This window comes from Teleopsis dalmanni, chromosome 2 (genome assembly GCF_002237135.1).
Source record: "Teleopsis dalmanni isolate 2A chromosome 2, ASM223713v2, whole genome shotgun sequence".
Lineage (NCBI taxonomy): Eukaryota > Metazoa > Arthropoda > Insecta > Diptera > Diopsidae > Teleopsis > Teleopsis dalmanni.
The window spans coordinates 114,823,470-114,838,956 of record NC_051847.1 but is presented as its reverse complement, the minus strand read 5'-3'; the positions used below and the strand labels follow the sequence as shown (position 1 = coordinate 114,838,956).

Sequence of the window (15,487 nt, the reverse complement as noted above, 5' to 3'; positions counted from 1 at the left end):
GTTTAATAATAATTAATTATTTTTAATTATTATAATTTTATTTATAAATTTATACTTTATAGTTTTTGTATACAACGTATAAACTATTTTTTTAATTCTTACAATTTTTTTTTAATTTTCGTCCATTTTGTTTTCTTAAACTTTCCTAATATTCATAACAGAAAATAATATATACATGTACGAAATAGATAAAAAAATTTTATTTAAACCATACATATAGGATTCCCATGAAAAAACGTTTTTTATGGTTCTTCTTGTTTTAAAAAGTAAAATACTAATAAACATTATATTTAACTTTTCATTAAATTTGAATTATTTAATCACATAATTTCTATTATTATTGTTATTATTTATCAACAGCCATTTGAAAACAGAAAACTTTTGCTCACCTTGCTTACGCACTTTTTATAAATGGACGCGTCGCCATATTTATTTTTAATTCTGCAGTGCTTGAAGTTTAAACAAACACAACGGCTACAACAATTTCAATTAAAAATATTTTGGTATTAATAAAGTGCAAATTTGAAGTTTAATTAATTTAAGTCTTTAGCATTTCAAAATTAGTCAAAATATATATTAACTATTAAAAAATATATAAAAAGTTTATTAAATATCAGCAAACACACACACTCTTGCTAAAAGCTTTACGAAAACGAGTAAGAAACAGAACATCAAATATGCATAAATTTATATAAAAAAAATAATAATAGAAAATATAACTGCAATTTTTATGGTTCACAATATAATATACATAGTATGTAGCATATGTGTACATAAGTAATGCATTGAATAAGTTAAATATAAATGAAGTGTATTATTTTTTCAGTGATGTTATTCTTAAAGAAGAGTTTTAACAAAGACTTTTTTCATTAAAGTTGACCCTGACTTGCGCAGTTTTTTGCGAAATAATCTTCTCTATACCTTCAAATTACTTTGGTTGTTGTTTCATTTTCATTTTGTTCATTGCGAATGTAAAACGTGAACCTTATTTGAATATTTTTATTTTTGTTCCATTTCGTTAAAAAAAATTGAACTCATTGTGGGTGGTGTTTACCTTATGTCGTTGTCTGTCTTTTATATTACACTTAAGGGGAAAAGCAAAAAACGAAAAAGGGATAAAACAAAAAACGCAAGTCCATTTAACTATCGTAATTACCGATTTTCACTACAGCCCCAACGCTTATAGCTGTAATAATTGTTATAATTGCCTATTTTCTATCGAACACTGTTAAATTGATGAGTTTCGCAATTAACTGCAAAATATTTTTATTTAACCGCAATTTAACCTTTAAATAGTTTCGTCCGCTTTCTGTTATGACTCTTATAATTCTGGTAATTGTTATAACAATTTTTTTTGTACTTTTTTTATAATTTTATTTTTATTGTTAAATGTTGCCAGCTATGCTGAATGGAATATACTAAAGCACGCAAAGACATTAAAACGTTATTAAATTGTTTGATGAGTTTGAAGAGGGAATAAGTTGCAGTCTTATTGTATTTGCATTTATTTCAATATCTACCAATATTTATTTATATATATACTTTAACTGCTCATATTATGTAAAATGAATATTGTGTATAAAATTTTATTATTTAACTACTTTGTTGTGTTTATAAAAACAATTTGACTTATAATGTTTTTAAGAAGGTAAGAAAGAAACAGTATAGCAGTTGTTTAATAGATATTTTATATATGTATATATCTAAATTATATATATATATTAATGTTTGATATTCCTTTCAGAAATTCGTGTATATAGTTTGTTGTACGAAATGAAATGATAAAAGTTTTTTTATTTTTAAAGGAAAACTTTTATTTGAAATATCTTATTTTGCTAAAACAAAAAATAAATTATTATTATTCAAATTTTGTCACCATTTAATTTTAAAAGTGTGAAATTGTATATTTCTTTATTGCATAAATTGTCGACCTATTAAATGAATGTGTTTTTGAAAATATAACATGGAGTTATAATAAATAAATCAATAAGGAATCTATTATATTGTATGTTTACACATACAATCGTCTACTCCTAAGTTATTTATTTAATTAAAATCGTATCACAATTTTGACTCATGTGACTATATATTCTCTTCTATAATATAAGACGAATTATGCAAATTTTTGTAATTAGAAAAACAACAAATATAACAAAAACTCTGAAATAACAACAGCAAATGTATATAATATGTTAAATATAACAAAACACACCCACGAACCAAATGTGTAAGAGTTCCAACTATGTCAGAGAGTGAACAAAGGCTCAGTGCCTACTTTAAAAATTCAATTCCAACACAGATTTGTACATTTTGTATATTTTGTAATAACGACAAAATTAACAGAAATGTAGTTACATTACTAATACTACACAGTAAAAAACCACAATAAAAAAATAGATTAAGTACAATAATAAAGCGCACTTAAATAAAAATTAATTTAATGAGTTTATGCACGTAAAAGAGTAAGAAATTAAAACTTAAAAAACAAACACAAAAAAAAAAATTAATTTTGTAGCCCAAAAAAACAAAAAAACAACAAAAAAAATGGCAAGAAAGTTTATATGAAAATGTATACTGAGCCTAATTAAATTATGAATAATTACATGCAACAATGCTTGAGAAACGTTACTGCGTGTGTTGGAGACAGAGTGAAGGGCTAAATCCACTAATTGTACAATAGTAGCCTTTGAACTGAAGGATCACATATAAAATAAAATTGTACAAAAAAAGCAGAGTTTCCAACACGCACATTTTTTGAGTGATGCAATTTGTTTTTGGAAGCGACAGCGTCTAGGGCTGATTGCCATTTGCCCAACTTACTTGCTACTCTGTTTTATCGCACTTTCCAAAAAAAATTCAAAAAATACAAAAAATAGAAAAAAATATATATATTACCGCATTTTGTTAATTTGATAAAAACTAACAACATCTGAGATTAGAAAAACGGCAACATTGGTTGAAAAAAATGTCCTTTTGCTTTTAAATATACAAACACACAAATATATTCTAATGAAATACTAGTAACTTTTTATTTGCTAATTGAAATGAAAATGTGACAATACTAGGTATAGGCAATGAGGTGTGAGCGGGTGCTGAGTTTCAGAGGTTGAAATTTACTAATTTCCAGTGCAAAACTTTCACATGAAAATACGATCGTAAACTGTAAGTAATGCGGCACACTAAAAATGGTCATAAAATTGAGTTAATATTTTACTTTAAGGCTCATAATTCACTGTTATATATACTAACGAAATTATGAAAAAAATATTAAAAATATATAGCGAGGCCGTCATTGCCCATAATTGAAGTAAAAAATTGCCTACAGTTGCGGTTTTGACCTGTAACTTGATTTTTACACTGAAGTTTTAAGTAAAACTTGACGTTGTTAACGTCGTTAATAATAATGAATGCTGTACGATACCCTTTTTGTCCTCTGTGAGCTGTATTAGGGGTTGTGTATTTTATTATCCCCGCGCGCTATTGAATTCTACGCCAAGTTAAACTCTACGCCAAAGTTCAAAATTATTAAACCGAAAATGTTGCCTAGTTCTTCATGCGTAAATTAGTAAATGTTTAGTATTCACACATTTATTGTATTGTATAGTTTAAGTATAGTCATAAGCTAGGTTATGTGCATATTTCTGAGTAAGATAGCAATCATAATTTATGGCATCACCCGCTCTATGGCACAATAAAAAGTTGTTGTCAAAGCAAATATTTTGACAAAGTTTTTCACTTTTTTTACCAACATTGGGGGTTGTAGCTTGATCCACAAAAGTGTTACGATATAAATATACAATAAAAATTTATTATATTTTGGTTATATACAAAACTCGATTTTTTTTATCATCCATCGTAGACATAAATCAATTTTTTTTATAAATGTATCAAAATACCAAAACATATTTATAAAAAGAGAAATAAATTACTTACTTATGTTAAAAGTTAATTTTTCTATTAACTCTGTGTTGGTAGTTTTCCAAAATTTTTAATATATGAAAAAAATAATTAAATAAATTTTGTGGTTCTGCAATTGACGCAAAAAATGACATATTGTGTCAATATATGTATGTATATAAAATACTTAATAAAAATGTGGTAACGCTATAAAATTTATTATAAAATAAAATTTACTTATGTTGTAATTGATTTACATAGTTGCCATAGCGAATCGCCGATTGTATTTTTATTGCAACAACAAATAAAACGTTTATTTTTGGTTGTCATAAAATTTTATCTGCTTCTTTATAGGATATCAATTAAATAAAAAAACATATTTTATTTTATTAAAAATAATTAATTTTTATATAATATTTGAACTGATCACTGCAATAGTAATACTATTGCGATTTCGCACAAGTTCTTAGACCTGTCCAATCCACTCTTCTTTCAATTATAACTTGCACTATTATTTCAACCATACCTATGTCACACTACGCAAGAGTATTTCCGATATATGCATTTTTACAATATTTTATAATTAAAAGTTTTCTAACTTTGCCTGATGCCCACGTGTGCGTCATTTCCAAAGGATTTATTGAATAAATTTGATTACCGTTTGGGAGGTGGGAGGTTAGGTGAAGTCGGTGAGTGATGGGTTTTTTGATTATTTATTTATATCATTTGTTACAAGTAGCCGTGTTGATGTACAGACGCTACGAATAGCGATGGAACCTTAAATGGAATATGTCGTAATAATTCCGCTCAAGCTTCCTCATCGTTAGTCGTAATCTAAAGATGTATCAGATTGATTACTATATTTCTCTCCAGTTTGCGTATGTTACTTAGAGTTCACAAGAAGTAGAAATTAAGTACAACGGGCTATTATTAAAAGCCCAGATATGTTTCTTATAGGATGTTAAGATGTTTTTAGTATTTGCCGTAACAATTAATCCCAACCTATTAAACCTATCTGTTTTCAGCTTTCTTTTTCACTTTTCAAATTTCTGCACCATATTACGATGTTGGGAAAATTGTTGCATTTGAAAATTGTCGCAGTCGTAAATTTATTTTTCCGGAGCTGTTTATAATTATACTTTTCTAAAACTATATAGTACTATCGTCAGCAAATATTATAATGTTTATTAGTTCTCCATTTACTTGAACGCCAATTGAAATTAAGGTTAGCTTTCATTAAAATAAATAGACCAAATTTATTTCAAAACACATTGGTAATAAAATATTTCACCACGCCGTAACCTGATAACCGATGCCCTGTTATGACCAAATAGTTATGACAGTAGTTCGTCTATATTCACCCTTGTGGCTGCTTCAAAATTCTACTGAAATAATTACAAGAAATACTTTCTGTATTTAAAAACAAGATCAAAAAAGAATAACAAAATAATTTTTGACAATAGAATAGGTGTAATATAACTTGGCAACACTGCATCTTAATTCATTTAATTGTATACAGTTAATTATGATTTATGAATTTAAACAAAGAAGAATAAAAGGTTTTGGTAAAATCTGTTCCAAAAATAGGAATGGAACTTATTTTCAGATATTACGAGAAGATTAAAAAGGAATTAAAGTCAAATAACTTTTATTCAATTAATAATAATTTGAATTAATTAATTAATTGACTTATTTTTTATGGTAACATATAGTTTTTCCATTTTAAACGTGATGACATCCGGAATGCATAATAATGCGGAAAATATTATTTCTTCTTGCTCAATATTTTAAGATCTAATTCAATTGAGTAGAAGAATTATATGGTTTATGAAAATATATAGAAATCCTTTTTGGCTCAGAAGTTTTTAAGTAGACATAATCCTAACTAACTTTATAATTACTATCTAAATAATATTTAATATTCATAAACAAAATTTTTACCAAAAGAATTGGAGAGCTTATCTCCACTCAGACAATGCAACACCAACTTTTCGAACAGTCTTGCAATATTGCCGCTCACTTTTGTTATGATTGTGTCTATCAAATAAAATACCGCAAAAACATTCTTCCCGAAAACCTAGAGGTTGGAAAACTGCAGAAATACAACAGCAATAGACTAAAAATGTGATACTCAGATAAAACAAATGCCAGCACAGATAAAACTATCCCTGCCATTTTAATAGCTACTACAATAAATGAATTTTATCTATTAAATTATTTTCTTTTGGAAATGGCATCTTGAATATTCTTTATTTGAAAAGCTCAGAATTGCAAAATTGTTAGAATAGTATATACTTGATTTAAACTTAATTATATATCTTAGGCAGTCATTTAGACTGTATAAAATATATTACATTACTAATAATAATTCAACTTCTTCAAACCTTACAAATACTCTACAGTATCTAGAATACTATTTATGTATACTATATATATAAATTTAAAAATATTTATTGAAAATCTATTTTTCCTGTAAATTTACTGTTTTAATTAATAATTTTTTCTTTCTTGTTGCAGTTGTTATGCATAAGGAAAAAGAAGAAAATGGTCTACTACCACACATCCACGCACATGACGGCTATCGAACTCGAGAGCTAGGCGCTTTCGAACATGGGTTACTTGACGGTGATATGTTCCTCCAGGTAAGTGTAATATAGCCCTTATAGAGTTATGGATATGAACGTACATATTGAATTATAAAACACCTAAATTGAACAATCATTCAAACATAATGTTTCAATAATCACCTCACATGTCTATCTTGTTTCGTTCAGAGTAAATAAAATTAATAATAACGAATTCTTAATTAAATTACTAATGAATGACAGTAGAGAAATGTGTATCAAGAATCACACGGGAAACTTGCAGTTACATGAGGTCATTAATCACCTTTGATATCCGTCAATAATTATGCAGTCTACTTAGAATATAATTGTAATTAGAAAAAGTTTTAGTGAAAACTTTAAACATCACCACTTTGAGAATAGTAATAAAATAAATTAAATGGAAATTATTCTCATATCTCATAAGTTCCGTGAAATATTAGAAAGGATAGGCAATCTAAAAGGAGATGAAATTCCAAAACCATCACTTATTTCGACGGTTGATACGATTATATTTTTGAAATAAAACACCTAATTCAAAATTGACTAATATGGTTATTAATCGAAAAAGAAAAAAAAATTTGATTATACATTATTCACACATCTTTTTGGTGTGGCATAAATTTATTTATTAGTTTTTAAGCGGGATGACAAAAAAGGTGGTCCATTGGTTTTTGGAATATATTAACTCAGTAACTGTTTGGAAACATTATCTAGAAGAAATTCTGTAGATAAGTGTAAAAAGTCCAAGTCTATTAGCCAAGCTTGAAGTTTTGATCCATGTGGTTTTGCTAAAAAAAAAAGATAGGACAACTATGTGAAGTTCCATATATGTATAGACTTCATCCTTCCTTTTTCTTGTTTCCGATTTTCTCACAGACATTTCACACAATATAAAAAATGTTTACTGGTATTTAGTTTTAATAAGATGCTCATTTCAGTTTTCTATATTTTCCGTTCAATTCTTTTTCAAAAAACCGTACTGTAGACGCAGGATAGGAAATTGACTTCGCGTAGGGTATTCCGAAAATGAAAGGCAAAGGGGTTTTTACATTTTGTACAGTATCCCAGAAGTTTAAAGGAGAGGATATTGTAAAATTCTGCAGTAAGAGAACATACTTCGTGAGTATGTATAGAAGAGTCACTTGTAGAAGTGCTTTTGTTAGAACTATTGGATCACTTCATCTGTGATGGCGCACACATCAGTCTCTGCACTTTACTTAATGTCATATTTGTTATTATTAATTTGTTTGACATAAGCTAATTTCATGAGTTAGCTTGAGTCTTATATTAGATTATTATTGATATGACCAAAATGTTTCTTAAAATTAGTACAAATGTTTTTATAGTTTAAGTTGAGTCTTATCTCAAACTATAATTATATCGAGTGTATTGACCCTGAAACTGGTACATGTTTGGAGTTCCAAAAACTCCTCACTCTCAAGGTAGCTATGAAGTTTTTAAATTTACTTGTGATTTTGGCTGGAGATGAGAGTCAATTGAGCAAGTCCGCAAATCTTATTTCAAAATGTGTAGGTCATATATGACTTAATCTAGTTTATACAAGGAAGTGTTTTGTTGTTATTGCAACTTGTGTTGTTGCTGTCAATCTCATTTCAATGTCAATGCCTGATACTTAAAATTCATATGAATTATATAGTTAGCCATGCAACAAAATCCAAATTGCATTTGTTGCAGTTAGTTGGGCTAAAAGTGCACCTGTTTTGCTACTAACTCCAATTGTTTTTGGTAAGGTCTATTACACATATATTGTACACATATACAAGGGTTGAATGGTTCTAAAGTGAAATGCACTTTAAAGTAAAGCACTCTGTTTGTTTTTATTTCTTCGGGTATTTGGCGTGCTTTGATAAAGGGTAGTGAACGTCAGTCAACAATGCCCTGGGATAGTAACTGCTTTTTGGCACACAATTTCTGAATTATTATTGCATTGCAATATTGCAACAAAATGTGGCCACTAACCGTGCTTTGATGTTAGCAATATTCAACAGCCGAACATTTCATTCCTATATATTAACTGCATATGTTTAGAACGAAACAAACCAATAGCTGCGTCGACACTTGACGCTTTGCAGTGCTGCCAACTGTAAGTGCAATTGCATTTGGATGGAAATGTGCCAAATTTACTGCAAATTTACTGCAACAAAAACTACAAGAAAATAAAAACTCTTAAACGACCTTTCATTTAAACTTTTGCCTTAAGTTCATAAGTTAGGCGCAAGGTAACTATTGAACCAATGCTTTCTTCGACAAACGAAGTAATTGTCGAGCTGCACAATTGTGCATTTCCGGGTGCATTTATTCTAACGCGCACTGCATGTCCTATATGATTTTTTTTCGCGCGCTGCAAGTTCGTCATAGGTGCCAATGTGAGTATTGGATTTTTCGTATTCGAATAATAGGCCTATTAAGTTCTATAGGCATTGAAGTACTTTATTTTTGGTATTTGTTACCTGTTGCCGTAATTTGTGACACTTTTAAACTTCTCCTCAAAGAAAGTGAGTTTCTACTTAGTTAATTTTGTTATTATTGCGATTGTGGTCACGTAATTTCATTAGAAATTGAGCTATGTCACGCAGATTTACTTTATCTTGAAGTTGTTAATTTTTGTTTTTTTTTTAATGAGTTGCGCTTGTACAAAAGATTTCATATCCACTGTATACATAGCACATTTTTAGATAAGTTTTGCTTTAGCGTTAACTCCAATAATAAATTTTGTTTTTAACAGATAAATTGCTTCATCTAGTACATCTATCACATCTAGTGTGGGTTACTAGTTTATTTGTACAGTGTCGAGCAGTATTTAAATTAATGTACATATTTAGATTGTTATTAAAATGTTAGGATTGGCCAGTAGAATTGAATCTTTAAGAGAAATGTGAAATCTATGCTTCATTTGAACTACTTATGTACTTTCATATGTATTTTCAATTGAAACGCATCTAATACCTATAAACAGTATGCATAACAGTTGCTAAAATCTTTAATAGAGCAGCACCGAAAGTGTTATCAAAATTCACAAGAATTACTTTTTCTAATAATAAATTTTAATAAATCTTTTCAAATAGGTTTTAATTATATGTTTAATATATAAAAAGAATCTAAATTTGTTGTGCTTAAAGAAAACCTTGAGTTTACAACTAAAACTGAACAATAATTAAGGCAAGCAACAGACTTTAAAATGCAACATTTCGCTGCGGCTTTGCTACCCAGCAAAAAAATTTTATGAAATTTCAGTTGATGTAGATAAGATGTAGAAAATACCGTTGAAAAGAAATTAAGCTGCAATGTTAATTATAATTTTTTTAAGATATATTATATATACATATATATATGCACATAAATGTACAATAATTTATTACGAACAAATGCAACATTACAAAGTAAAAAATAACAATTTTATCTTATTAGTAAAATCTTAAAAAAAATTGCTATTAAATTATATTTTTGTATTTATTTAATTTTTAATATATGAATAAAATTGTTTAGTTTTAGTTGTAGAAAAAAATTGAGGTTACAGATGAACAAACTAATAAGTTACGAGCTGATTGCGATGCAACACAATTTAAAATTGCAACATGAAAAAAGATGTTGCGGAAAATAAACAACATAATTTGCAGCTTCCACAGCAGCGATTTAACAAAATAAAAAATTCTTTAAAATGCAACATAAAAGAAATGAATTAGGTGAAGGAAAATATGAAATACAATCCAAAAATGTTATGAACCAAAATGTGTTTAGTATATCCCTGAACTTCATCAGAATTTTTTCTGTCACTCGTTTTTCAAAAGAAGAAAACATTCAGTGGTTGCCATATTATAAAATTGTCCCACAGTTTTGCACTAAGTCAAAGCGCTAACTGTCATTATGGCATATAATACTGTAAAAATTATACACTTAACTATTTGAGAAACTAAAATATACAATAACACAAAACACAAAAAAGACTAACTCCGAAATAAGTTAATATAGAGGATCCCCTATGAATATATCAAAACTTTTTACTTGACTTTACCTACATTTAGACATTTTGTACTTTATAAAGATCGTTTGTAACGGTTTTAGAAACCAACTTAGTTAAGTCCTTTTTGAACTCTTATGATACCACATTATCCTAGCCAAACACCTCCGTTATCAATCTTCTACATAGCTACAATCTTTTGATCTTATTAGAATCAAAATGACAAGATGTAAAATATATTACAAATATCTGTTTTAAAAGTTGTTGAGCTCAAAGCATGAAATTATTGTCATTGCCAATGATATCATTTTAAGAAACCGACAAATATTCGCTTACTAAGTGTTATGATATCACACAATTTAAGTAAACTCCAAGCAATTCAGTCCTCAATCCATTTTGTTGATGCTATAATCTTGCCACATTCGCGACATATTACATATTACCCAAATAGTTTCTTCAAAAGTTTTAGAGCCTGAAGTATTGATAACTGCCTGGCTGTCACAGAATATTAACAAAACTCTTGCCTTAAACACACTATTTTGCAGTAGTTCAGTTGATTCTTAAATATAATTTTGAAATATTGAACTTAAAACATGAGTTGATTTATTATAATTGGTTATTATAATTTGATTCGTTGGTATAGAAATGTGATTAGTGTGCAATTTCATTCTTATGCGGGTCAGCACACAAACCATTTAGTAGTAAGTGCACAGTAATACCTTTATAATTCTGCTATGGTTTAATTAGTATAAGTCATGATACAGCTCATACAAATAAAGCCGTACTTTACTTTCTATCTAGAGATCTTTCTATTCTAGAAAATAGAAAAACATACAGTATCTTGGCGCATTTTTATGGTAATCAAATCAACAGACGAATATTAATTTTTATAAAAATATAATATCATATTTAATTTTCAGTTCTTCGTTTTTAATTAATATAAAATTTATAAACTAAATTTACCTCTAATCGTTGGTACGGCTTTACTCGCTGTGATATGACTCGTATCTTTGCCGTCTATACTTGTAAATGTTAAAAGAAAACAACAAAAACAATAACAGCAACTTGACTGGTGTGGTATAAAATGTCCGTGCCAACCATTTTGAACATAATTATCATTAAATCAGTTATATTAGCATTATTAGTTATGCGTTTGTAAACAGTTCTCATATCTCCTATGTATTTATCTTATACGCAACACGCGTAGTTTTCCTTATTTATACGAATGGACATGCACATACTCATATACACACATACGCTCATAAATATGGTTTGTCTATATACATATGTTTTTGATTGAGTGTTTGTTTAGACTTGCGTGGATTTCCACCTCATTTTAGCACATTTAGCTATGAATTTTCAATTTAAAATTTGTAGGCATATAATTTGATGATTTCCCCTCACACAGTTGTTGTCGTTGTTGTTATTGTTTATATTCTACAGTTTACTTCTGCAGTTGTTCAATTGTTCAGTTGTTCATGCTAAAGCGTTTGCAATTGACTTTGATTTGACTTGAAAAATGTTTCTCTTTCTTCTTAAACAGTTGTTAACTGCTTTTGCGCATGCGAATTAAATAATAAATTCTAATTAGAAAAACATAGGCAATGTATTTTGAAAAGTGGCGCGTTGTTATTGTTGTTGTTCGTTACATTGCAATTTTTATTTCGATCAGAATATTCACATTAATATTTATGTATCTATGTGTTTTCAGTTGAAAATTATATTAATTTTGCAATTTTGAACTAGATTATGCAAGACAGTCCACCCATTGCGAATAATTTAATTTAGAAAAATTATTAATTAAAGATAAACAAGCAAAATGCGGGGCTCAAAAATTTACACTTCAATCAAATTTTTAATAAATATGTTGTACTATATGTAAAACTTAAAATTAAAACAAGAAAAGCTTAATAACACTGATTTAGATTTTTTGAAATGATTAAACGTAACCCAAGATGAGACAAAATTGTATCTAAATGTAAGCAAAATCAGCTTTTTAACATATTATCTAACCAATATATAATATAATATATTACGTATGAGTATTAATAATGGCTGACCAGACAGTTATTGCAAGCATGGGTACGACTAGTGGAAGATAATCGCAGTAATTTGAAAGCGGATAATTATAATTATTATAATAGCATAAAATATATTGATTATTAAAGAACTATTATAATTTAGAGTCTTATGACGTATCATGGTATATGAACAAAAATTTTGCCTTGTCAGTTATACCCTCAATAAGGGCACTTCCCCGGCAGTTACCCTAAACACTGATTCTATATTAAACAAATAGTATCATATTACCAGCAGATAGTTTTGAGATTAGTTAATTAAAACAAAAAAGTCCAAAGAGAACTTTAAGCTACTAACATATCCTCCTAATCCATTTCCTGAAAGTAGAAAGTTGTCTTATAACAAGAGCACCATTAAATCAATTTGGATGATTATAATGTTGAATTATTTGCCAAATCCTATAAGGATCTAAGTTAAAAATATAAATAATAATCGCAGGAATATCCTTAATACATCAGAAACGTAAATATGTAAACCAAGTCAGGTATTCAGGGCAAAACAGAATTTTTGAAAATTTGGTGGAAAATTACACTTTTATGATTAATAGTTATCCGTTTAAAAATTTCTAAATGCTAGGCCTGAAGACAGTAAGAAATAAAAATTTCTCTTCTTGATTTAGTGAAAGTTATTAAAAAAAAGCACTTTCTGAATGAAAAATAAAGCTTGACGAGTAATATGGAGACTCTGAAACATCACATGGAATGGTTTACTGTTTTATAGAGTTTCTCTGTGCTCATATGCGAACCAAAGATGTTGAAGGTCTGGAATGCCTAAATGATAGAACATCGCGGCAATATTTTACAGAAGGCTTGGCATATATAGAAGTTTTCGGCAAGATAAAGACTGCTACACCGATTACTAATTTGACGCATAAGAAAAAATTGAAATAACATTGAGGTTATAGAGGTTCTAGTTTATTTGATAAAATTTTTCATTTTCCATTCAGTTATCAAACAAATCTCATATATTTATGTTATACAAAATAAGAATTACTTGATATACCATATTGCACATATAATATAATTAATATAATTCGTAATGTAAATGTGAAGTAAAAATAAGTTAATTTAATGAATAAGCAGTTTTGTTTATTAATACTCGTATTATGTGTAGCTTAAGATTTCAACCTTTCCTTAAAATCTGTAAATGTCATTAGTAGCTTGTAAATATTTGAAATAAACAACTAATGTCTCAATGTTCGTTTGCAGTTTTTGCATATCCATATATGAGTATGGAAATGAGATTCTCAGCCCTCCATGTCACGAGGCATACATATAAAATACTAATCTCAACTCTTTGATAAACTGCATTTCACCTTTTCTATGATATTGAAAAAATTTCTGTTGCTTTAAGTTAGATTTTTTACCTCAAAGGCGTGTATTATTAAAAACGCATTATAAAACAATATGAGAGATCACAGAGACAATAATAGGCGACTGATTCTGAAAAGAGCAATTTTAATATGATTAACAAAGTAACCATGGAATGTAAAACGAAAACTCAATGAAGACTGAAACGAAAAAAAGATAAATAAACATCGAAATGTTTTATTGCATTAAAACCTAAAATAAAATTATTATTACAAATAAAATAAAAAAACAACATTTCAACGTAATCACAAGGCAATTACACAACGAAGCAACAACAAATTCACAAAATCCGTTTCATTGCCTATAAAGCTAGGCTTAATACAAACACAAACGCAGTGGTGTTTTACAAGCATAAATTCCCCACTCTGCACAGACGGAACAGAGCGCACAACTCAGAGTCACAGAAATTTTGTTGGCTTTGATGAGTTGTGATCTTTATGACGATTATTGATGGTGGTAAGGACTGATGACGTTGGCAACGCTGCTGTTGTTTCGGCGGAAATAAGCCAGAGGCATTATGACATATAATATCCTTCTTTTTGTATTGTGTATTATATTTTTGGACTGATGCATTTTAAATTATGACGCCACTTAACATTTTATCATATAAACTATATGAGCTTGGTTTTATTATGCTGAATGGTAGTTTTTAACGCGTTCTTCGTCTTCCTTTTAGTTGAGCAATATTGTAGGTATTCCGTTCGGAAACACTTTTTTCATAGCACAGCTACAAATTAAATTTACAGCTGAAATTTGCAAACTTTTATTGCTTTAAGCCGAGTTTTGAAACCTTTGCGGCGTTAATGATGCATTGCGAACGTTTTAGTCAATTTTTGAGATATCCACCAAACTGCGTTCTCCACATAATGGACTGCGTGTGGTATGAACGCTTCCATGCAAACGCGCTCATTTGTCTCCTTCACTTAATTTGTTTGCCTGTGAGTTCTTAATAGCGGGGTTGTGGCCGCTTGTGGCTTACGTGGAGCTGCATGTTCATCAGTTCCCAACTGAAAGTGATATTTAAATACTCTGGATTAATTGCAACTGCTTTAAAAATATTACAAATTACTCTCATGTCGTAATTAAGGCAAATCAAATTCATCTTAATTATTACAAGAACTTTATTATTTTTTAATACTTTTAATGCAAGATTCACAGATTTCACAGAGATTTTTTAACACATGTTCTTATAAGTAGGTCAGTATTCTGCGATCTCCTAACCTTACAGATAGATATTATTAGTGGTTAGATATTAGTATTAGATATTTTAATGATAATTTAAAGGTATTTATGTTTTATTCAAGTCTTTCTTTTAATTTTCATGAAAACTGTGATATTTTCATATAATAATTGTTCTAACTTATGTTCTAACTTATTCTAACTTATGTACAGAAAATTGTACCGTGTAGGACATTATAAAAATTCAAACAACATATTGAAGTAAAAATTTTATCAAATTTTAAAATAAGTATAATTTATTTTGTTCACTTTCGAAACCGGGAATATTTATATAGGAGACCTAGAATGTAGTATAAGATAGAAGTTGGTTTTCTGGC

At 28.4% G+C, this 15,487-nt stretch overlaps 1 protein-coding gene across 1 annotated transcript in view; it reads left to right on the top strand.

The window, feature by feature from the left end:
• Positions 1 to 15,487, top strand: part of LOC119675523 (aryl hydrocarbon receptor-like) — a 98,445-nt gene that overhangs the window by 49,616 nt on the left and 33,342 nt on the right. Inside the window, exons 3-4 of the mRNA XM_038086729.1 lie at positions 6,415 to 6,539; positions 7,850 to 7,907. Of these exons, the coding sequence (XP_037942657.1) occupies positions 6,415 to 6,539; positions 7,850 to 7,907 (183 nt within the window). The remainder of the gene's footprint in view (positions 1 to 6,414; positions 6,540 to 7,849; positions 7,908 to 15,487) is intronic.